This window comes from Ochotona curzoniae, unplaced genomic scaffold, assembly GCF_017591425.1.
Source record: "Ochotona curzoniae isolate NIBS_2020 unplaced genomic scaffold, NIBS_Ocur_1.0 scaffold_3890, whole genome shotgun sequence".
NCBI classification, from domain to species: Eukaryota; Metazoa; Chordata; class Mammalia; order Lagomorpha; family Ochotonidae; genus Ochotona; species Ochotona curzoniae.
The window spans coordinates 2,091,955-2,114,706 of record NW_024467115.1 but is presented as its reverse complement, the minus strand read 5'-3'; the positions used below and the strand labels follow the sequence as shown (position 1 = coordinate 2,114,706).

General features: G+C 37.6%; 1 protein-coding gene across 2 annotated transcripts in view; it reads left to right on the top strand.

Moving 5' to 3' along the window:
* MAN1A1 (mannosidase alpha class 1A member 1) overlaps positions 1-22,752 on the top strand; it is a 173,884-nt gene that overhangs the window by 84,786 nt on the left and 66,346 nt on the right. For both annotated transcript variants that reach the window (XM_040965569.1, XM_040965570.1), the window contains one exon: positions 13,567-13,661. In XM_040965569.1, coding sequence (XP_040821503.1) covers positions 13,567-13,661 — 95 coding nt within the window. The remainder of the gene's footprint in view (positions 1-13,566; positions 13,662-22,752) is intronic.

The window sequence follows — 22,752 nt, the reverse complement described above, 5'->3', positions numbered from 1 at the left end:
ATAAACTGGGATTTCCCCCCAAATTTTCACCCCCACAGATTTTCCCCATTTTACCACAGTGGTATAATCCTTCATAAAGAATTATAATTCGATCAGTCTCTTATTTAAGTGTACCCCAACATTGCTGGTGCAAAGTCAGACAGTCCAGCATCCCATTGTCTGCACTTGTTCAACAGTCTCATTGGGAATCTGTCTTTCGTCTGGAAGCAGGGATGCATGTTGCATTATACCCCCACATCTGGATATGGTAGATCCCAGTACTTCATCACTATACATTTCGATAAATGAGAAGCCATGAAACAAGATCAACAACTGGTATGAGTTAGAACAACAGCCTCAACAACAACAACAACAACAAATTATGGCACCATGAAAAAACACAACACTGAGTAACGAACGCACGGGTGACAAAAAGGAAATACAAAAGTCTCTTGGGAAAATGATGGCACCATATAATCCATGAGCCAGCAATAAATTCAACAAAAGAAAAGAGAGTAATGATTGGGTTTTTAAAATTTTTTGTTTTGTTGAATAGTTTTTATCAAATATGTGTCAATGAAAATATTTTCTCCCAGTCTGTGGTTTGTCTTTTCATCTTCAGATATTTTTGAAATATCTTTATTTTTTCATGATATTCTTTCATAGGCCAATCTAAACTAAGCCTTATTTTTAAAATATCTTTCAGTTACATTATTTGAAACCTATAGTATTTGTACAGTTTTCATGGCACTGTTGAGAAGTAATTTTTTATTAAAAAAAAAAACCTATTTTCAACTTTGTATGACTAATGCTATGCTAAAACATGGTTTACCTGCAAACTATCACAAATGGACAAAATAGCTACTTTACATTTAAATGGCTCTTTAAAACTGTATACTATATTATGCTGATTTGCAACACAGTCTGTATGAAGAGGGAAAAAAGTAATAAATGTTGTATTGTGAAGCAATAATTAGATTCTCATTGTGGTATAAAGTACTCACAGGAGGCTCATTCTTGGCCTCATAAATTTGACCATATCTTTCCATTCTAATGCTATTAAGTGACTTGGAGATATGACTTAACAGTAAAATAAGCTCCTAAACCACACTGGCAAGCCCATAAAGACTAAAATTATGCAGTGATGACATGCCATTTTTTTAGGAATTGGTTATCCCATTTGCTCTAATGCAACAACAAATGGAGAGTTGGTTGTTAAACTGAAAGTTTGGCGTCACATGGTTTAATGCTTTAATGCCTCTTAAACTATTTTTGCTAAAGCTATAGATTACTAAAGAATTTTTTCCTTTGTTCACTGCAGAAACAGTAAAATACCTGAATGTTGCACAAATATTTTCACTAGAATATTGTGTCTATTTTTCCCCCTATTGTTATTGAATTACCTGAGTTCAACTGGTCCATTTAGACTCCTCCAGTTGTGGCATAACCGGAATCTACAGACAGGCTGGTTACAACACATACCTAGAGACTCTACTCTCAGAGCTTAGGATTGCGTGTGTCTGAGTGGAACATAACAATTTACATTTTTGTCAAGTTTCAGGGGATGCTGAGGCTGCCAGTTTGAGAGTCATTGACCTAATACCATGAGATCCTCTAAGCAATTAGCAAGGTTCCTTTGAAAAGGACATCAGCATTTAGCTATTGCCATTGTTTAGATAACCATATCCTAATTTATATGGTGAAATATTGAGGGAAGCATTTATCTATCACAGATTACAATACTGCTTTTTTTCCTAAAACCCCACAAATGAAGCATTAAACAGTTTGACATCCCATTTGTATCAGGGAAACCTCTGGTTAAATAAACAATTAGAAGGGTCTGATAGTCCTTGTTTATTCTCTTGAGGAATATTAGTTTTTCTACTTACTGCTAGTTGAATTCTTTATTTGGTAGAGAGTTAAGTCTATGATTATAAAGAAAATCAAAAGTTATATTGTTATAGAAAGTTAAAAGAAAATAAGAAAAGAAGGTGGGTGGGTAAGATGGGAAGTATCACCATGATCTTAAAATTATATTGTGAAATACGTGGAGTTTTGAAAATTTGTATAAAAGGAAATTAAAATTTATAAAGGGAAAAATTCAAAGTTTATATAAAAGGGGAAAAAAATCTGAAGAATATGTGGCTCAAATGTCTTCCATTGACATTTAATGAGAGTTTTTTAGGAGATTTTTGAAATCTTGTTCTCTTAAAGTCCAAGAGCCATGCTGGACTTTGAATATGAGTTTTTCTTTTCCAAATCCCAAAAAGATGGCTTCATTTTACCAGGTGATAATCAATTGTCATCAGTTCTGCTCTAGAGTGAATAAAATTAGGGCCAGAGAAAATGACTGCATTTATATTCTGTCCTAAAACATACAACATTTTCAGCGCGCGTAGTTAATTGTTTTTTAAGACTCGTTCTTTTTTTCTACTTTAAAGACAAAGAGAGACCTTCCATCTCTTGGTTCACCCTCAATTGGCTGCAGTAATGGATTGGGCCAGGCTGAAGCCAGGAGGCCAGAGGCAAGACCATTGGGTCTACTTGGGTGTTCAAGGACCTAGCAATCTGGGCCACTCTCCACTACTTTCCCCAGGCCTCTGCAGAGCAGCGGGGGATCAAAATGGCATCCATGTGAAATGTCACTGTCACAGGCATCGACTTAACCTACTGCACCACAATACTGGCTCTCATCTTAAGTTTTTAAAGTAGTGCATTGCTTATGTTGAAACAGCTTGATTGCATTTCTTTTGTATCTTTTTTTCTGTACATGGTAATCCTTGCAGCGCCTGTCTGGCCCTGAGTCTAGCCACTGGAATGTGACCCCTCCTCTCTCACTTCTGTTTTACTCCCCTCTGTTCTTTACTTGCTCTTGTTCATTGTACTTCAAACTTGATGTCTTACTTTGTAAAACACAGTGCTGCTATCCAGTCGTACATCTGTCTTATTTGTACTGATTCCTGTAGACAAATCTAGTGGGAGCCATTCCTCAGCTGCTAATAGTCAAGCTTCTCTGAAGGATAATTTCATAATGTTGGCTAGGCTCATAAGAAAATATGCATGTGATGTCCTCAAATCATACTGGGCAAATTTGCTCTGTCTAAAGCTAATTTGACATCTTGAAACATGTCTAACATCTAATTTATCTGCCATCTTGTGCATCCTCTTTCTGTATGTCTGTGGTACAGTTGCTAATTATGTAGTGAGAAGAATGGCAAGGAATTGTCTGATGACTTTGTGCATTATTCACATGTCCCTCTTCATTTTCTGTTGGAAGAGAAAATAGGAGCTACTGCTTTGTTTTCCTGTGTGTCATAAAACAGGACTCTGTGGATGCTGTTCCACTGTCATTCTTCAAAAAACAAGCATTATTATGAGTCACTGACCACCGCTGTCTTGTTTACTTATGTATTCCAAGCATCTTGAGCAGCTTGGCATGTGGTACATAGGCACTCAATAAATACTTGTTGGATAAATGAATTGGCATTTTTAAAAGGTCAGAATTGTAAAAGAGGTTCCTTTTTGAAAGTTTATGATTTAGAAAGTTTAAATTATTTTGAAGTGTGTAGATGTCTGAGTGTGCATATGTGTGGAGTGGACAAAATCAATTAGGTTTCCTGGTGGTTATTATTTATATGTGTATTTTATTATACAGATAATATATGTTTAAATTGATATTTTTGGAACTTTCCTGATAAGAAATATTTGAATTGAGTTGGCTTTCAACTCAACTAACTCGAGACATTGTTTCATTGACAGTGAAATATTGAAAACAGTTCTCGTGAACTTAAAAACAGTTTAACACCTCAATTTAAATGAAAACAACTTAAGATGTTTTCAATGGAGTTTATACAATGAAGGGTTAACAAAATACAAACACACTTATTTTGTCTATACCTTCTTTGACTTCACAACCTATAGGGAGTTAGTAAGTGAATATTTTCTGAACAGAAATTACACTTTCAGACATTTAATCTGAGGAAGTTATTAATGTATATATAAAAGTTGTATAGAGATATTTATTCCACAGTTGTTTTCATATCAAAGGAAAACCAAACATCCACAAATAAGCCACTGGCTGTGTTTTGTTGTATATGTTTACTGGCATACCATATAGTTGTTGCTTGAAATATGTTATGGAAATTTATTCACTAATGTAAGTGTCAGTGTCCTGTCCAAATTTAACCTAACTTCTGATTTTGTACTATGAGGGCTAAGATGGCTTTTACTTTTCAAATGTTTAGAAGAGGAAGAAATGAGTGTAAAACAGAGTAAGTCTGAATTTGTATAGAATGAAAAAGGGTAGCTTATATTGTGCACTTAAAAACAAATCCTGAATATGCACTTAGGTATTTAGTTTATAAATTTGCAGCTGTCACTGTTACATCGGAACCCGTTACTTCTTAATATCTGTTGAATTGATAATTCATATTCAGTTGTATGACACACAAAAAAAGGCACACATAACCTGAATCATGCCCTTTAATTGCAGGCAATGTAGAAGAGACATTCAACTTCTCCTTACAGATAGTTTATAGGGAAGTCAAGAGCTTGGAGGGAAAGCCAATACATTCTAACAGTGAGAAGTCTCTGAAATGAGCTGGTCACTAAACAGAAGGAAGCGGTAGGACCGTGGAAAGTAGGTGGACAACTAAGTAGCCTTAGGACCTTTTAGTGTATGGAAAGAAAGGCTCATGCCTTTCTGTTACTCCTGAGAGAGCCACAGTTTCACGGTCAAGATCAGTGATGATGACTCTCTTTGCTCTTCAGAAATCTCTTACATATTTAATCCTAACCGTCTTGCAATTTAGGGAAATATTTCCCCAATTCCATGAATTCCACTAGAAATCACTGCCAGACAGGTGATATGTTTTCCTAATTTCCTGTCTCTTTAGCAGACATTGAGCTTTATCAAAGAAGTTTCCCTTTTGATGTGAAGCGTATGTTCAGGAACTATCTGGCATATCTGTATTAAATATGTTTTATTACATGCTACGTATTTTTCCAAATATCGTAGTCATAATATTCCCATGTAACATTTTCTATTTGAGATGCAGAGAGACAGAGAAAGACAAAGGGAGAGAAAGTCAGAGATACTAAGAGCCTCCCATCTAATGGCTTACTCCAAGATGCCCATGATAGTCAAGGCTGAACTGATGCCAAAGCCAGGACACAGAAACTTAACCCAGGTTCCCTGTGAGGGTGGCAGGAATGCAGTAACTTGAACTGCCACCGCTGTGCTCTAGGGCCTGCGCTGGCTGCAAGCCGGAGTGAAGAAACAGAGCTGGGTATCAGGCCCAGGGTAACCAGAGTCTTAATTGCTAGGCCCAACACATACCCCAACTTTCCCATTTGAAAACCTGAGCAGGTAGAATGAACATCTTTAGGCATGGTAGCTTGGGTTATTATCTATGATTTGTTATTCAGCTGTCTATTTTAATTTATTCTTGGGAAGGTGTTTTAGGAGTTAGAATTTCTAAGACAATATAGTGTGTTGTAAACCCAGGGAAAATTCTAACCCATACAGCATTGGGTTTCCTCCCTTTTCTGTGAATTTTTAACTTTTTTAACTTTCATGTTGAATGCACATGTATGAGGACTACTGACAACATGCTATTTCCCTTCTTTAAGACTGTTGCTCATTTATTCCAATGACAAACACATAGTTTTTTCTTGAGGTCATTTTTTTTCTGTTGGAAAGGCAGATATGCAGAGAGGAGATACATAGAGAAAGATCTTTCATCCACTGGTTCACTCCCCAAGTGACCACAGCAGCCAGAGCCAAGGCTATCCAAAGCCAGGAGCTTCCTCCAGGTCTTCCACATGGGTACAGGGTCCCAGGGTCTTAGGCCATCCTCTACTGCTTTCCCAGCTGTAAGCATGGAACTGGATAGGAAGTGGAGCAGCCCAGATACAAACTGGCACCCATACGGGATCCTGGCAAATATAAGGTTAAAATTTAGCAACAAGGCTATTGCACTGGGCCCAAAGACATGTTTTTTAAAATCTGAATTCTTTCTGAAGGTTTTCTTCTTGTTATATAGTCAAAGTGTTACTTAATGTTGTCATGTTTGTGTGTTTGCTTCTTACAACTCAGAAAAGTTCCATAAGCAGTGAGCACAGCTGTCTTTCTCCCTGCTCTACTTCTTAGGATGATCTAGAAATGAGAGCCACAAAGCTAGCAAGTATTGGATATCACTTCAATCACGTGATGTGCTCTTTAAACCATCCCTTTAAAATTCTCGTTATGGTATTTAATATCTTTATCTACTTCATCTATCTCTTATATTTTAGGCACTATGAATTTAATTTTATATTGGCTGTCTCTGATGAAATGAAGCAAGCCCTTTCATCTCTCCTTTTGCTTTATTTCCTACCTTTCTCCAGATGAACCCAGAATGTGCACGGATACATACAAACGAGCACATGGCTGCACCCATGTAAATGCTACCATGCCAGACTTACATCTCCCAAGACCTTTTATTCTGATTTTTATGTTTCCAGAGGGACTTATTATCTACCTATGTGTTGCTCTATGTTGTTGCTTTATGTTGCATGCTTTGTTTTTTATCTAGTTTTGTGTGATCAGTTTGCTGATTGTTGGTTCCTGTAAGTCAAGGACCTGTTCTGTGTGTTTTCGTGTATCTCTGTCATAACCTTCATCACATTGTACACATAGGAAGTCCTATAAAATCAAACAGTTAGGATAAGTAATCTTTAGCTGTTTTTTAATTAAACCTTTAAAAACTATTTTATTTTTAGTTGAAAAGCAGATTTACAGAGAGAAGGGGAGACAGTGAGATCTTCCACACGCTGTTTCATTTCCCAGTGGCCTTAATGGCTGTAACTAAGCTGATCCAAAGCCAAGAGTGAGGAGCTTCTTCTGGGTCTCCCATGTGGGTGCAGAGTCCAAGGATTTGAGCCATCTTTCCATAAGAATGGAGCTGGATTGGAAGTGGAACTGCCAGGTTATGAACCAGTGAACCAGTGCCCATATGGAATGCCAGTGCTGCATGTGAAGGATTAAATTTTTATGCCACTGTGCCAGCCCTTGTCATTGCTTATTCTTTGCATAATACTTTTAAAATGAAGTTCACAGTGCAATTTGACAGATATCACTTAGAAAGACAGTTTTAGGTTTTAACCAGACAAGGGGAATAGGAAGATTATAAAGTCAGTGTAAAAGAAAGATGTTAACATCTGCACGTACACATATCAGGAATCCACAAGGGAGAGCCACTCTGGATGTAAAGATTTATAATATCTGATGCCAGAAGCAGATGCTTATTGAATGTTTGTATCAGTGAAACAGCTCACACAGCATCTAACTGGGACTCTCTGCCCATCTGTGTACCAAGGTCATGGAACTGAATGAACTCTGAGGTCTCATTCAGTTCCACCTTTCAGCTGAATTAAGTGTTTTTATGTTATCTGTATTCTGATACTTAAACCTTCCAAGGTTTCACTCTAAATTGAAAAGCAAGTGGTTTAAAGTGTAGATTCCCATTGAGTGACTGAATTTGGTACATAATATGTGGAGGTGAACTTGGCTAACCATGTGTGTTATTTCAGTTACTTTCACTTGAAAATGTCTGCCATTGGTGTTGCATTTTGTGCCGAGAGCTTTATATTACTAAAGGCGAGTCGTAGTTAAATCTGCTTAAGCTAATGGGGAATTAGTGTTTCACCTCTTTGAATAGAGAAGTCTTTAAAAAGAGCATTTGAAGAAAGGCTTTAATATTGATTGAGCATTTCAACATGAAAGATGTCTGGACTGAAGTGCTGCTTTCCAGAGCCACCTGTTCTGATTCGTTTCTGTTTCTCAGACTCTGCTGTAGCATCTATATATACTTGAATGTCCTTCAGGGAACTGCAAGCCAGCGCGTCAGAGGAGGCCAGGCAGGTTATTTACTGCCTTATCTTCTCCTGTCTGTAAGGGTGAAGTCAAAAGATAAATCGTTTAACTGATTTAAATTTTTAAAATTGTAAGAACACTGACCAAGAATAACAATGGAGCCATTGTGTCACTCAGTGAAATGTAATGAAAAGATATAGTTTTAAAATGATTATTTTGGAGTTCTTAAACATGAAAAGTTTTCACAGAAGCTTTCACTATATTTTACCACCCTTCTTTCAGGAAATGATATTATTTTTGACTTTTGCTATGAATGTAATCAAAAGCCCATAATGCAAAACCATTTTGAAAATTGGGCAGATCATAAGATGTCTTCCTATATCAGACTACTTGCGAGTTTTGTGAAAACCTATTTTCTTTTGATGGTCATTTTTAGAGATGTATTCCATTATAGGAAAAGGGTACATTTTATGAACTGTCCTTTCTCATCTTGACCTCTTAATATACACAGTTCTCCCCACCAGACTCACATAGGTGCCTGAAGCTTTGGAAGCCAACAGTGACTAAGAATTGGGTAGAAAATGAACACTTCCTATGTTTTTAAAAGCAATAGTAATTTTGCTTTCCTGCCAGTCAAAATTTTGTACTGGTATTGTGGCTCCAGAGTCATTTTTCCAGTTTTAATCCGAAAGAAGAAATAATTAGTCCTGTTGTCCCATTTTGCTAGGGAAGCTGAGAAGCAGAAAGCTTCCGTGACCATCCTAAGTTGCCCAGTGGAGCAGTAACGGGGCTCCTCCCAAGACAGGGCCTTGCCTCGTCAGGTGCTTTTCCCAGCGTGCCTGTCACCTTTGGAAGCAGCACTGAAGTACCGTCACTGCTCTTTTGTAATCATTTGCTGCCCCGCACATCATCTGAGATTTCCTGCTTTAAGCTTGATTGCGCATTAGGATGATTTGTGACATACATCATCTGCTTTTTTAATAGTATTCATTTTTATCAGCTAATTTAACATCACTTGCTCACCATTTAGGTACAGAGATGTTTGCTTTTAGAATCTAGGCTTGTCTTCCAGGTAACCTTTCAGATCTCAGAGATAAATAGCAAATGGGACATTGAAAACTGAAAACCTCCAGGTTCACATATGGTATTTTTAACACATCAATAGATGATGTTTATATCTAATACTTTTTGAATTGTCATCTAATTCTAATCAATAGATGATATGCAAATGCTGTAATATAAATAGTTTCTCATTACGACGTCTCAGACATGTTAATATTTGATTTGCTCATTTATTAGATGAACATTTGTTGAATGCCAACCACTTTGCTGGTCACTAAGTATAAATACAGAAAAAAACAAGGCAAAAGTCCATGCTATCATCAAGCTTATATTTAATGGGAATGTCAGATGATGAGTAAGCAAATAAGATAATTAATATGTGATTAGTAAAGGGACAGAAATAGACTATAATAATCAATAAATGAAAATGGCAGTTTTTTTGCATGGTGTTGTTAGGAAAGACCTCTCTGAAGAAGAGACATTTATGCAGTTCTTATAGATAAGAATGAGCCAGGCATAAAAGGGTTAGAGAAAAGAGTTGCAGATAACAGCAAAATATCTGAGATGAGAAAGTACCACTGCTGTCGCTGTGTTCACTGAGAATGTAAACATCATGCTGTCTACTGCTTAGAGGAACACTATCACTATGAATAAATTTAAGCAGTTACTCACCCTAGGTTGGATATGTATAGGAGACAATGAGAATAAGATGAGGTCTTTTTCTTTACTTTTAGAGAGAAAATTATGGGATACAAGAAAGTAGCACAAACATTAAAAATTTGTTTCTTGCCTTCCGTGATCGGACACCTCATTGTGTTACAGCCACTAAAGAGTGGAATTCACAGAAGGCAAAGATTTTGACCTTGACTTTGCTCTTTATGTGGACCTGGAAGAATGGGTGCTTTTGGATTGGTCAAAAGGAATTAGAAGAGGATGATTCAAAGTGAGCAAACTATGTAATACAATTGCTGAGTACTGAATTTGAGTGAACACTCAAAAACACCGAGACTCAAAAGTTGGAACCTGGCAATCTTTGAAAATACTAGATAGGTCAGACTCATAGAAGTTGGTGAAATGTCAACAGTGCAGTTTTAGACCACATAGGGGGGCTCATTATAGTTCTTGAACAAGAAAATTGTGTGGTAGAAAACAAAATGGAAATATAGATTAAGGAAAACGAGGAAAAATTATAGGAGGCAAGATAAGACCTTCTTTTGAAAAAAAATGTGTTTTCTTGCGCCTGGCAGGGAGAGTATATCCTGTCTTTATATTAGAGATGACTAGAATACAGACAGTTCATTGGAATTAAGAGTAAAACTTAGTAAATACAACAAATGGAAAGTCAGCATACTTGCTGCTTCAAGCACACAGGGCTAACCAATATCAGTGACAAAACAAAGAAAGTTTGCCCAGGATATGAAATGATTGATTCCATATTGAACATGTTGAGCTTCAGAAGAAAACAAGGAATTCTAGCTGTGATGTGATTATATATGTACTAAACTAGAAACTGGAAAACAGAATAAAGGGATTCAAAAAGTACTGAGAACTGAAGGCTTAACTCTTAAGGGTGAACGCCCATAATCAAGAACATGTGTGTTTGTAGGCAAGGGAGGTGGATGAGGAATAACCTAGGCATAGAAGAGGATAGAAAGGACGTGTGTAAGCCTGAATAGGTAGAAGGCACCAAAACAGCAGTTGTATAAAATCCAATACCAGAAAAGAATTTCAGGGGCTGGCACTCTCACACAGCAGGTGAAGCCCCCCTCTTGAAATGACAGTTGTTTGAGTTCTGACTCTGCTTCCAATCCAGCACACACTAATGTGTCTGAGAAACTGAACTCCCTCCTGTGTGCAAGTCCCTGGCTCCAACCTGGCCCCTCCCTGCTGTTATAACCATTTAGGAAGTAACCAACACGTGAAAGATCTCTGTCTTTCCCTCTGTTTGTGTCTGTATTTCAAATTAATAGATAAGCCCTTTAAAAAGGAGGATGGGGTGGGGGGGTGTTGTGGTATAGCAGGGGAAAGCTACCATCTGCAATGCAGGCATCCCATGTGGGCACCAACTCAAATCCTGGTTACCCTTATTCTCAATCCAGATCCCTGTTAATGTCTGGGAAAGCAGCAGAAGATGGCCCAAGTGCTTGGACCGCTTCTACCTGCAGGGGAGCCCTGCTCCTGCTCCTTGCTTCAGAGTAGCCCAGCTCCAGTCAGTGTGGCCATTTGGGCAGTCAACAAACAGATGGAGTCTCTCTCTCTCTCTCTCTTTTTCTCTGTGTGTAACTCTTTCAAATAAAGAAACCATTATTTAAGAAAAAGAGTTTCAATTAGTGAAAAGGAGTAGTTGTTGGGGAAATAACTTTGTTAATTGCCAGCATAAAAATTACAACTACCCTTTTAGGGAGACTGCTGTGCTTCCTAAGGTCTTTAAATGGGTTAGTTTTAGTATTGCTTTTCAGAACCTTTTAAAAACAAGTGCTATTGTTGTCTCCATTTGTAGATAAGGAAGCGTAGAGCAAAGAGATTGAGAATTTTGCCCAGGATAATCCAGTTTGAAAAAGTTGAGCTGAGATTCAGACACAAGCATTGTGCCTTCAGAGCCTGAGTCCTTAACTCCCATGCCATATGGTTAGATCCAAGATGGTGTTTTAATTACATAGTTTTACTGCTGTCTTATGTGAGTCTCTTGAAAAGGAGTTAATTAACAGTTTAAAAAGTTGGGAGGAAACCAGAAAGTCAACAGATGGTTGGGTAGTGATTGGCTAGAACCTTACAAGAAAAGGCAATCTAGAATTATCCAAGGTGGGGTGGAGAAAAAGGGGGAATATCCCCTCTGATCTGTTTTGTCTTTCTCTCCCGACTTTAAAAATGCTTTTTTATACTACAGATGTGTGTATCCTTATTTGCATACAAGGAATGTCAGTTTCCCTAAATTAGTTGTCAACCCAGTTGTTACTGAATGAGAATTAGATTCTAAAAGAGTAGGATTTGAAAATAACCTCAGTATTGGTGTTCCAAAAAAACATTTTAGTCTGCTAGCCCAGGCTAAATACCTGTAAGTCTCTGTTCAGAGGTTCAGGTCTAAAATCAGGGATTTGGGGCGGGACCCTTGCCTCCAGAGCAAATGTAAACCTTGTCCATAAGTCATTGCTTCCCTCCTGGCTGAGAAAGGCCTTCGCCTTTACCATTCTCCATACTCTTTGGGCCTCCTCCAGCCCTTCTCACTCCTTACTTACTTGTGGAGAAAGAAGGAAATAGTAAAATCCCAGCTGACCATGCTAAGGAAATGGGTAAGAATCCTGCCACAGCTGTTGCAGACAATTCTGTAGCAGTCTTCTTTCAAAGAGTATAAGTTAGTGCTTTCCTTTGGGCCTGAAACTATGAATAAATGCCATTTTATTAATTATCCTAAATTATAGTTCTACATTGGATGCCCACGTATTAACAGAATAAAATTCTTAGCCTTCATTGGTGACTCTTTAGGACTTTTAGCCCATCCTGTAGATACTCAACAGTATTTATCTGTCCTCCCCCCACACACACCCTTTTTGTGTTAGTGTTAAGCAAACTCCCCCATACCTGTTCACTCTGCAGGGCCCCAGTTGTCTCCGTCTGTGCTTAACTCATCCCTCAGAGGTGCTCTCCGCTCTTCTCACTTCCCACACCAGTGTTGTTAGCTGTAATAGATTCCTCATCTGCTTTGACCTGTGTACAGCTTTACTAAATCCATCCAAATAATTATAAGGTTTCATGTATCTGTCTTTGCTGCTTAAATCTAGGCAGACTCTTTACCTAATTTAACTTTGTATTATCCACAAGACCTATAATTAATATCAGAGAGAGTTACAGCTGCAGGGCACAGGGGAATGTAGAGATTATATGTGATGATATGTTTTCTAAAACATCTTCTTTCACCACTCGCCAGTAAATAGCAGGGCTGATGAAGGGGTAGGACCAGGTTCCAGTCAAAGCCTAGGACTGGTCTCCAATAGCAGAGTTTCTGAGCTTGTACCTCTCTTGATGTCAGCTGTGATGCCTTGATCCAGGAGACCCAAACCATAGAAGTTAGAATCTCAATCATGAGCCCCACACACTGCTAGCATTAACACCTCCCCATATGAATCTAACCTGAAACCAAGATTGAGAATAAACACCCCAGGGCCCGGCGTGATGACGCAGTGATTAAGGTCCTCACCTTGCACGCCCGGGATCCCATATGGGCACCGGTTCTAGTCCCCACAGCCCCACTTCCTATCCCAGCTCCCTGCTTGTGGCCCGGGAAGGCAGTCGAGGACAGCCCAAAGCTTTGGGACCCTGCACCCGCGTGGGAGACCCGGAAGAGGCTCCTGGCTTGGGATCGGCATAGCATCGGCCATTGCGCTCACTTGGGGAATGAATCATCGGATGGAAGATCTTCCTCTCTGTCTCTCCTCTCTGTATATCCGCCTTTCCAATAAAAATAAAATAGATCTTTTAAAAAAAAGAGAGAATAAATACCCCAGAAAACCAAGGCCTTTGGATAATTGCAACTTTGCCAGGTAATTCTATTACTTTGAAAAACTTTTTTTTTAGATAAAGTTTTTAAATTTAAAAAAATGCTAAATGTAATATAACAACATAGTACATTTTGTTTTGCTTGCTACAGTAACTTATTTGCCTTAACTTTTCAGATATTTCGAAAGAAAGCAGTGGAACTTGGGATAAAATTGCTCCCTGCATTTCAAACTCCCTCAGGAATACCTTGGGCGTTGCTGAACATAAAAAGGTAAAATTCCTCATTTTCAACAACATATTGTAAAGTAAAGCATTCAAGATTGTAGTCTAACATATAGACACTAAATGAAAATTGCTTGTTCTCTGTAGGTGACTGAATCCGTTGAGATTCTTGGGATCTGTAGTTGTTTAATTTCAGTGTTCCATAGCCTCAGATTAGTCCCTAGCATGGGAGAGCATGACCCCACCAGAGCCCTGCAGGCAAATGTGTTTGGAGATTTTCATTATTCCATAGTGTCATCAGTGATATTATCTCATTCTATAAGTAGAGAGCATTCTGTTATCTTTTAATTCATCAAACACTTTGATGATAGCTTGAAAGATAGTGGGATATTCTTGGTATTTATGAAAAGAAAGTATTTCACTTCCAGGGAAGCAAGTTCTTAAGAGCATTTTATTTTATTAGTCTGCTGGTCAGAGACATTGCAGAGATAACACACTTGAACCACTCAAACTGCTATATAAGAAATGGGCCTAATGAACCTGGAAGGAGGAAAAGTCCTTGATTAGTCTAACCTGCCTGTCCCTGCTACATGGAGAGCCCTGGGATACCAAGTACAGAGAAATAAGGCTCCCACAAAAATCCTGGGCTGACCCAACTTCTGCTGTTCTCCCAGGGAGTAACTTGGATTTTTGTGGGAGTTTATTCATTTCACATTTCATTAATAAACAGTATTGTCTCAAATCTCCCGCTGTACTTCATCTTACCCTAAGTTAATAATTGTATTTGTCTCTTTGCAATGATGATTATAATTGTGATTATGATAACCATTATTGTCATCACAAATGCGGTAAGCTGTTTGCTTGTGTTGCCATATATATAATCATCACAACAATTCAGTAAGGCCAATAACGTTATCTCTGTTTCACTCATTGAGAACTCAAGTCATAGAAAGATTAGTTCACCTAACATTATACAATAACCAAGAGTAGAACTAGAATATGTACTCAGATGTTTATGTACACTTTACACACATACACAAATGAAATGGCTTTCTTATTTTGGAAATGCGAAGAATGTGTTCAGAGTGGTTTGATATAAGTAAGGTAGATTTCTTATTATTCATACAAATTTTGTCCTACAATTAGTCATGAATAATTATGGAAATAATAACTGAACAGTGAATACATTCATAAAATACCATACTTTGTTTTCATTTGTGTTGTGCATCTGTACTTGAAAGCATCCTGACACTGGGCATAGCAGTGGGTTTGAGAACATTTGTTGGGGAACATGACAGTGGTAGTGAGGCGGTGAGATGGGGAGAGGCCACACTACTCGTCCAATGTCACGTGTAGCTGTTCTTTGTTGTACAATGTGATGTGTAAGGAGCTGCCTTTTCCTTTTAACAACCCTGGTACTTTCTCTGTGAGCTTAGAGATTACAATACTTAAAGACAGGGAAGGGTCTCAGTTTGATCTAAAGGCAGCTTGGAATTTCTTCTGAATCCCAAGATGCTGATATTATTTTATGAGTTCTGACCTCTCCTGAAATAAGTACATCAAATTGGGTATGAAGTATATTAACCTTTACTTGGTGTTAATTTCAAATGGCAAAGTAGAGTTTTCCTTAGTTACAGCTACCCTTATCATAACATGCAGGTATTTTTCAGTACAGCAAAGAGTGCCTAACCATTACATAGTGAATTTCTGTACCTGTCCAGAATGAGCAGACATTGAGATTTTGTATAATACCTCATTTTGTACAGTATTTCACATTACAACTTTTGAATTCCAAAGATTATAGGAAAACTATATTTAGTAAAAAATAATAATAACATGTCATCTCACGTTACGTATTCTCTGATGTTTTCAGTTTAAACTTGGTGAAATTAGGTAGATATTTTGAAGTAGATGGAAGCACTATTAGTTTCTTCCTGACAACTTGCATAATTTTTGTAGCTTATTCACTCATTTAAAAAAAATATTCATTTCATTTATTTGAAAGGCAAATTTAGAGATGGAGAGACAAAGAGGTCTTCCATGCACTGGTTCATTCCCCCAAATGGCCACAACAGCTAGGGCTGGGCCAGGATTCAGGATGTTAATCCAGCCCCCCACACGGGTGCAGGGACTCTAGCACTTGGGTCATCCTCCACTGCTTTCCCAGATGCATTGGCAGGGAGCTGGGTTGGAGGTGGCATAGACAGGTCTTGATCCAGAACTGTCTAGAGCTTTACTCCACACCACTGTGCTAGCTCCTGAAAAGTTATCCTGGCCCCTATAAATTATCCCTTTTTTTTTAAGTTATCAGCTCTTAATCCCACTGACTAAATAGCATTGAAACTGTCTAAATTAAAATAATAAGCATTGACAATAATATTGTCAAGCATTGCTAATAATATCAGTTCACCAAAATGCTTTCTGTCCTTCACCCAGTCAAATGTGTTCACTGAATCCACTCTCCTTCCTAATCTAGCTGATTTGCCATCTTAATATTTTTTTTTCTGTAGGGGAATAAAACATTTCATGGTTTTCTATGATATTGTTTTCTATGATATTATTGCTATTAGTGTTATCTACACATAACCACTGTTTCCTCTGAATCTCTGTGTGCTCACAGAATGAGCCAAGGTGAAGGGGACAGCTAAAGCTTTTCTCCTGGTTTTTGAAGACTGTTACCAGGAAACCTTTCAAAGAAGAGGGGAAAAAAATATGTCTGATAACATTGTGTTTTCTTACTTACCTTCTCAGAATAGGGGAGTGTTTGTGGGTGGAAGCCTGAGCATAGCTGGTATTCTCTGGCTGGTTCTGAAACTGTTGGCTAGAGTGTGAGAGGCACTACACATGATGGCTGCAGGATCCTCATTCCAGTTTACCCTCTCAGTTTTGAGAATAAGTATAGATGCCACTCTGCCCACATCTGTATGAACTCACTGGCATTATCTGTTCACATTTCTCTAGTATTCAGGTTATTGCCTAAAGATAGTTGATTTCTTCACCTTTTCCTTGTCAAGTATAATCGTTTGTTTGAGTGCCTGCTGTGATGAAAGCTCCAACTAAGTCCTGGAAACATTTGCTACTTCACTTTATTCAAGAAGATAACAGACTTATTTTCCACTTGGGGAATTCACAGCCTGGTCGGTAAAACACAGTGCATATTTTATATTTTACATTATATACTCACACATATAGTTGGCGATTAAAAGATGGTCAGTGCCAAGGAGAGATAAGAAGTAGTATTTAGAATTGAGAAGATTTACGTATTTGGAGCCAAAACACCAACAAACCAAACTGGATTGCAGTATTTTTGCAAGCCAAAAATGTGTAGAGAACCTAAATAATTATCCAGATTTTACATTAAGAATTCTACCTCAGAATCTGTTCAGAGGAAAAAGCATTTTCAGATTGCCTGTCTGCCATATCTATAATAAACTCATGTTTTTAAAGATCTGTTTGTTTATTTGAAAGGCAAAGACAGGGAGAGATATCTTTTATCTTCAGATCTACTCCCGAGATGCCTGTTACGAATTCACAGGATCAGGGTAGACTAAAGCCAGCAAGCCAGGGTCTCCATCTGGATCACTAAGGCCCCAGTTTCCTGGGCCATCATCTGTTGCTCCCAAGGATTTTAGCAGGGAACTGGGATTAGAAGCAGAGGAAGGACTTAATTCCTGGCACTCCTGTATGTGATCCACCAAGAGGCAGCTTCACATGCTGAGCCACAGTACCTGCCCCATAGTAAACTCTTAATTCAAGTGGTGATATATTTAGTTGTAGATTAAATTGTGTAAGTGAAATTGTGATTTAGTGACCAAGGAGTCCTAAACAGTAACGAGTAGATGATCATCCTTGTTCTGCCAGTATGATCTTAGATAAATATATGTAGGTCATGTATCTGCTTTGCCAAAGAAAGACATTGCCTTTCTAATAGGTAGGACTCAATTTCCCTAATTTGAAAATGTCAAATTTGATGTCTGATTTTGTCACTGTTAGCAAGAGGTCCTATCCCTTTTCTTCTTCAGTTCAATGCAGAAGAATCATTTCTGTGGTTTAAAATTTAAAAATCAAGCTTTTCACCATGTTCATATTTCAAGAGGTAATTCAAGTCTATGTGGAGTAGATTTCTTAGATTTGAGGTTTTCTAAAATGCGTTCTTAATTCAAAATAAAGTAGTTAATGTCCCCATTACTCATTTCTATCACGGGACACTGCAGTCTGTAATTATTCTGTCTTTCTTGATAAATGAGTTGGTTTTAGCAGTATACTCTTTATCACTTTTTTTGTGGACTTTGCTGCAGTGACATTTGCCCAGTGGTGGCATGAACTAGTAGAACGGTGTGCAGTGTGTGCGCGTCCTGAACATCCTCTGCGGTGTGCTTGGAAATGGCTCGTCTCTGCTCAGATTCTCAGGAGTCTGTCGGGACATGGCTAAGACACAGCTCCTTCTCCTGCTTTTATTTCCTTTTTTTGTGAAGCTTTCCTTACTGACTGCACCAGTTATCTGGAAATATATACAATGCCATTAGTTACATTGGCATTTACAGTTAGATTGCAGATTTAAAAAATTTTTTCATGATATGATTTTATTGACACAGAGGTTTTCCTTCTCCCCATCCTCCTACAATGCTTTCCCCAATATTATTACAACAGTACAGTCCTTCAGTAACAGTGTTTAGTGGCATTGTTGATATAGACAATATTTTTTCTTTAACTAAAATTTGGCCTAATTAAGAGTTGTGTGTAACTGGATGAGTTCTAGTAGTGAAAGCCTGTTTTGTGTGAGATGTGTGACATGCATATTTTAACAAAAGGTGATAGTTTTATTATTGTTTCTTAATACTTGAATGGTATAAAGTGCTTAAGTATTAAGTTATAGTTGGTTAGCTTTTTTAAAAAATCCATACATTATTTTTCATTTTTCATTCTTTATGTTTCATTTAGCAGTTTTGAACAGCTAGTTTTAGCAGTCATATACTGTAAAGACAGTCTAGAATAAATCTTTTTTAAAATGTTCCCATGTATCTTTAAGCTTTTACCTGATTGCTGAACAATAGAGTTCTACATTATTAAATTTGCCAGTGATTTTTCAAAATGTCTGATTTCAAGTTTGAAGGAAGCACATTATGTTTTAAAATGTAGCAGAATATGGTTTCATACATCAACAACATGGGAATATTATTAAAAAGCAGTAAGAAAATTTTCTACCCATAAGAGTAAATTGATCCAATAATTTGCTATTTATCTAAGAAGCAAAAATAAAAATATTACTTAATTATCGTACAAACATAGTAGTGATACAAGCCTGAGTATAACAATCAAAGCTTAATCTTTTAATTATGTTTTATTTATAAGTTTATGAATCTGTTAAGAGTTCAAAGACAAGTTCTTCCAACTCAGGAAAACTGACAAGAAATCATATCTTTGCAAATATTAAAATACTAGATGTCTTTACAAGTTATTTTCCCCTTGATTGGGTGTTTTATTATATTTTCGTTCATACATTCAGTTGCTGTATCTGCTGGAAATTGTAACCAACCATACCTTGGGATTTTAATAGTGACATGTACAAAATACAAGAGATTAGATTATGACCATGGTCAAAGTTTCTATTTATTAGTATTACCAGTATGGCCTGTGGCCTTGGATAATTCTCTTGACTATTCAAATGTGTCTTCTCACAAGTAAAACTAAAATAGCAGTAATAGTAATATCTACCCTAATGTAAGACTTATGTAAATCTAGTTAATATATCCAAGCATTTTAAACATGGAAAAGTACTGTAAGATTGACGTATTTTGGAATTATTTTTCATTTCTGGCCTGTTCTCGGTATATTTTTGTGAAATAGATTATACAGGTAACTTGGTTATGTTGGTCTTCAGATTGCAAGCCATCAAGTGCTCTTATCCTATCTGCAAGATATAGTCACACTTTCCTGTTTCAGGAAGGGAAGTGGTGATTGCTGAAACTGGCTGGAAACCTGGAATATCTCCATACTGCGTGTTGGATGGCGGTGACACCTGCTCAGTCATTTATTGTTTCTGTTTCTCATTTGCGGTTCAATCTTCAGGATAAAACAAAATTTGCTCCCTAACGCAAAAGATTGTATTCTTTCCCCGAGTCCTCCATGCTAGCTAATACCTAATTAATATGGCACAAATTCAGTGTATGGATAAGTGTGTATTCCTTCCACAAATGTCTTAACTCTGTTTCCCACTTTCTGGACTGTTCTGCTAAGGGGCTGTGTGGTGGCAGCTTGGTAATCAGTGATTCTCAACCTTCCCAGTGCTTTCAAGCAACTGAAAAATTTTTGCTTGGTATCGTTGAGACCCCATCTTCCCTCACTTCCCTCAGTCTGTTTCAATGTTAGGCATTTTTTAAAAAGCCGTTAAGAATATTCTAAACTTCAGCTAAGGTTGAGAATCATTTCTTCAGTTTTAATATTTACCTTAAGTTAGCTTCATTACTCTTCTCAGTTGGCCTCTGAAAACTTTCCCTTGCCATTAAGATCAGTTCAATTACCAAAACAGAAAAATATTGGAACATTTGTTTGAACATACTCACCTAAAATAGAACCATCCTTTTCAAATTTAAGTATCTACAAAACTTGCCTGGATAGCTTATTCAGATGTGTATTACAAAGTTTCTGATTTAGCTGATGTTGGATATAGTTCAATAATTCACTTTTCTAGCCAGATCCAAGCTGTTTCAGAAGTTGTTGCTGGTGGGTCCAAGAGCTAATTTTGAGAACTCTTAAGAATGCCTAAGTCATTAGAATTTATTTAACTCTTCCATATCTCTTACTTGCTCAGTGAGGCAGTTGACTCTACTGCCTCCCATTATTATGTTTTTGTTAATTTCTACTTGAGTCTGAGCACTTTACTGCTTCTTGAAAGCAACCAATTCCAAACATGAATAGCCCAAGAAGAGTTTACACGTTCTGTTTCTCCTTCTTATGTTTAAGCCAGTAAGTCCAGAAAGCAAACTTTGGGTCATTTTAATTAAGAAAAAAAAGACAAAAAGAAAGAAAGAAAATCATTTTTGTTGAAAACTTCAGCATGACTGATAAAATGAAAAACTATTTCCCAAAACTCATATTTGTATTTTCAGCAAAGTGACTTTTATAAGCAGTTGTTGACGTGGCCCCCTGCATAGAAGGGTAAAACAGGGCCAAAGCAAAGACAAGCATTGTCCTCCCACCTGATGAGCTGGTAGGGGTGCCAGGCCCTTTCTGGTACCATTTTAGCCCCTCACCAAACCTTGTAGCACTGTCACTCTGCCAGGTGCTCAGTGGGTTGTCCAAATGAGAAGCGTTCATTTGTTGCAGGGGACAATAAGGATAACGAGACTTGGGTTGAACATGCTTTGTGCTTCCTTGATGAAGACATAGGGACAGTGAGGATGAGCGTAGGATGCGTTGATGTTCTTAGTCATGCCCTGTGAAGCAAGGGGATTTGAAGAGCTTCAGAATGCCTGGACTCCTCTTCCTCCCACCTTCCTGGTTCTAATGAAAGCATTGCCGGGTAAATCAGGTTTTAAAGAGTCTTTTACTCTCTGTGAGATCAGCAGACATAGAAGCCTCGGTGCACAGTATTTGGGGCCCACATTTCTTCCTGAAGCCTCTGCTTCCTCCTTCTCTCTGAGGTCCTGTTTACATACTTACTTACTGAAGAGGAAGGACAGGAAATGGACAAGTGAGTGGAGAGTCTGTCTGATTCACTTATCCACATTTGACATACTTCTAAATATTTTTTCTGTTTCCAGAAGGCCTGGGGAGAGGGGATTTCAGCATGTGAAATGCAGATAATGAAAGTGCAGAATTTTATCACATGAGAAAGGATTGTTAAAGATGACCACTGCCTTCCCCACAGCATCTGCCACTGTTCAGGCAGTGCCTTCACTGGGAAGATTTCATGTAAGGACAGTAATCGTTATTTCAGTGCAACAAAACTACGAAGTGGCTTTCATCTCAACTTTTTTCAAACACACAGAGCCGATGCTTTACAGAGTCAGCTTTGTTCTGTCTGCTCACAGAATTGGAGAATCAGCCTTGACAACTTGAAATTTATGCTGCATACAGAACTTAGATTAGGAACAAGTCAGAACACATAAATCCGTACTCTTTTTCGCAGACCAGCAATGGAATAATCTTTGAAAGAATTGACTTCTCCAGGTTTTTAATGAGCCAACAGTCAATTTTACTGTGATTAATCTTCAGACCAGGCTTATGTTGTGCTAGTAGGGGTAAACCTTTCAAATATCTGATTAATAAAGTTTAATTTCAAAGTTTATGAAACAGTTTGAATAGGTGTTTGAAAATCAGTTCAGGTATTCAAGCACCTTAGCAGCCCTCGCACTTGTTAATCATTGCAAATATTGAACTTGCTACATTAAATCTTCCAGTGGAAATTGGAAGGTCAATAAGAAATACTTTGATGACAGCCAGCGATTTTTAGAGACTTCATAATTCAGTGGGTACATTAAGCACTCCATTTTCCTGTATGTGCACTAATAGCTATAGTTGATCTGTTCTGGAAAATGGGATGCACAATAATTGATTGCCAGCTCTTTTATTAACTGGAAAAGGAAAAGTGATGGAGCAGTACTAAGAATTAATTGTAATTTATGGATCTGGAAATTAATGTGCAGCTGGGCTTGTACAGGCGATACAATTTGGTGATTTAGCAATCATGACAAATCTTCTTCATTTGTAAGGTGGGAAGTTGTCTGCATTCCTTTACTCAGTTTTCAGTAACAGACCCAGGTGCAGGAAGATGCTGTGTGAATGTTCCTGTTGCCCTTTGATCCTGAAATCTATCTTTTGGTGGTTAGCATTATTAACTCAGTGTCTCTTTCCTCCTTTGTCATGTCATGCTGTAGTTTTTGTGGAACACTTGTACAAAACAATGATTATTGGTAATTGACTTGCATATGTTGAACAATTTTGAGATGCAACTCAGAGTTTAATGTACTTTGGAAATTGAGAGGTTTCCAATTAAGCCAAGTTCTTAAAATAATGACTTTCAAAACTAATCAACTAATAGGACATTAGTAAGGCTCTTATTGACTTAATTGTGACAAATTAATAAACAGACCCAGTGCAATTACTGTAATGGCTTTATTAGTGAAGTTTTTCAAAAT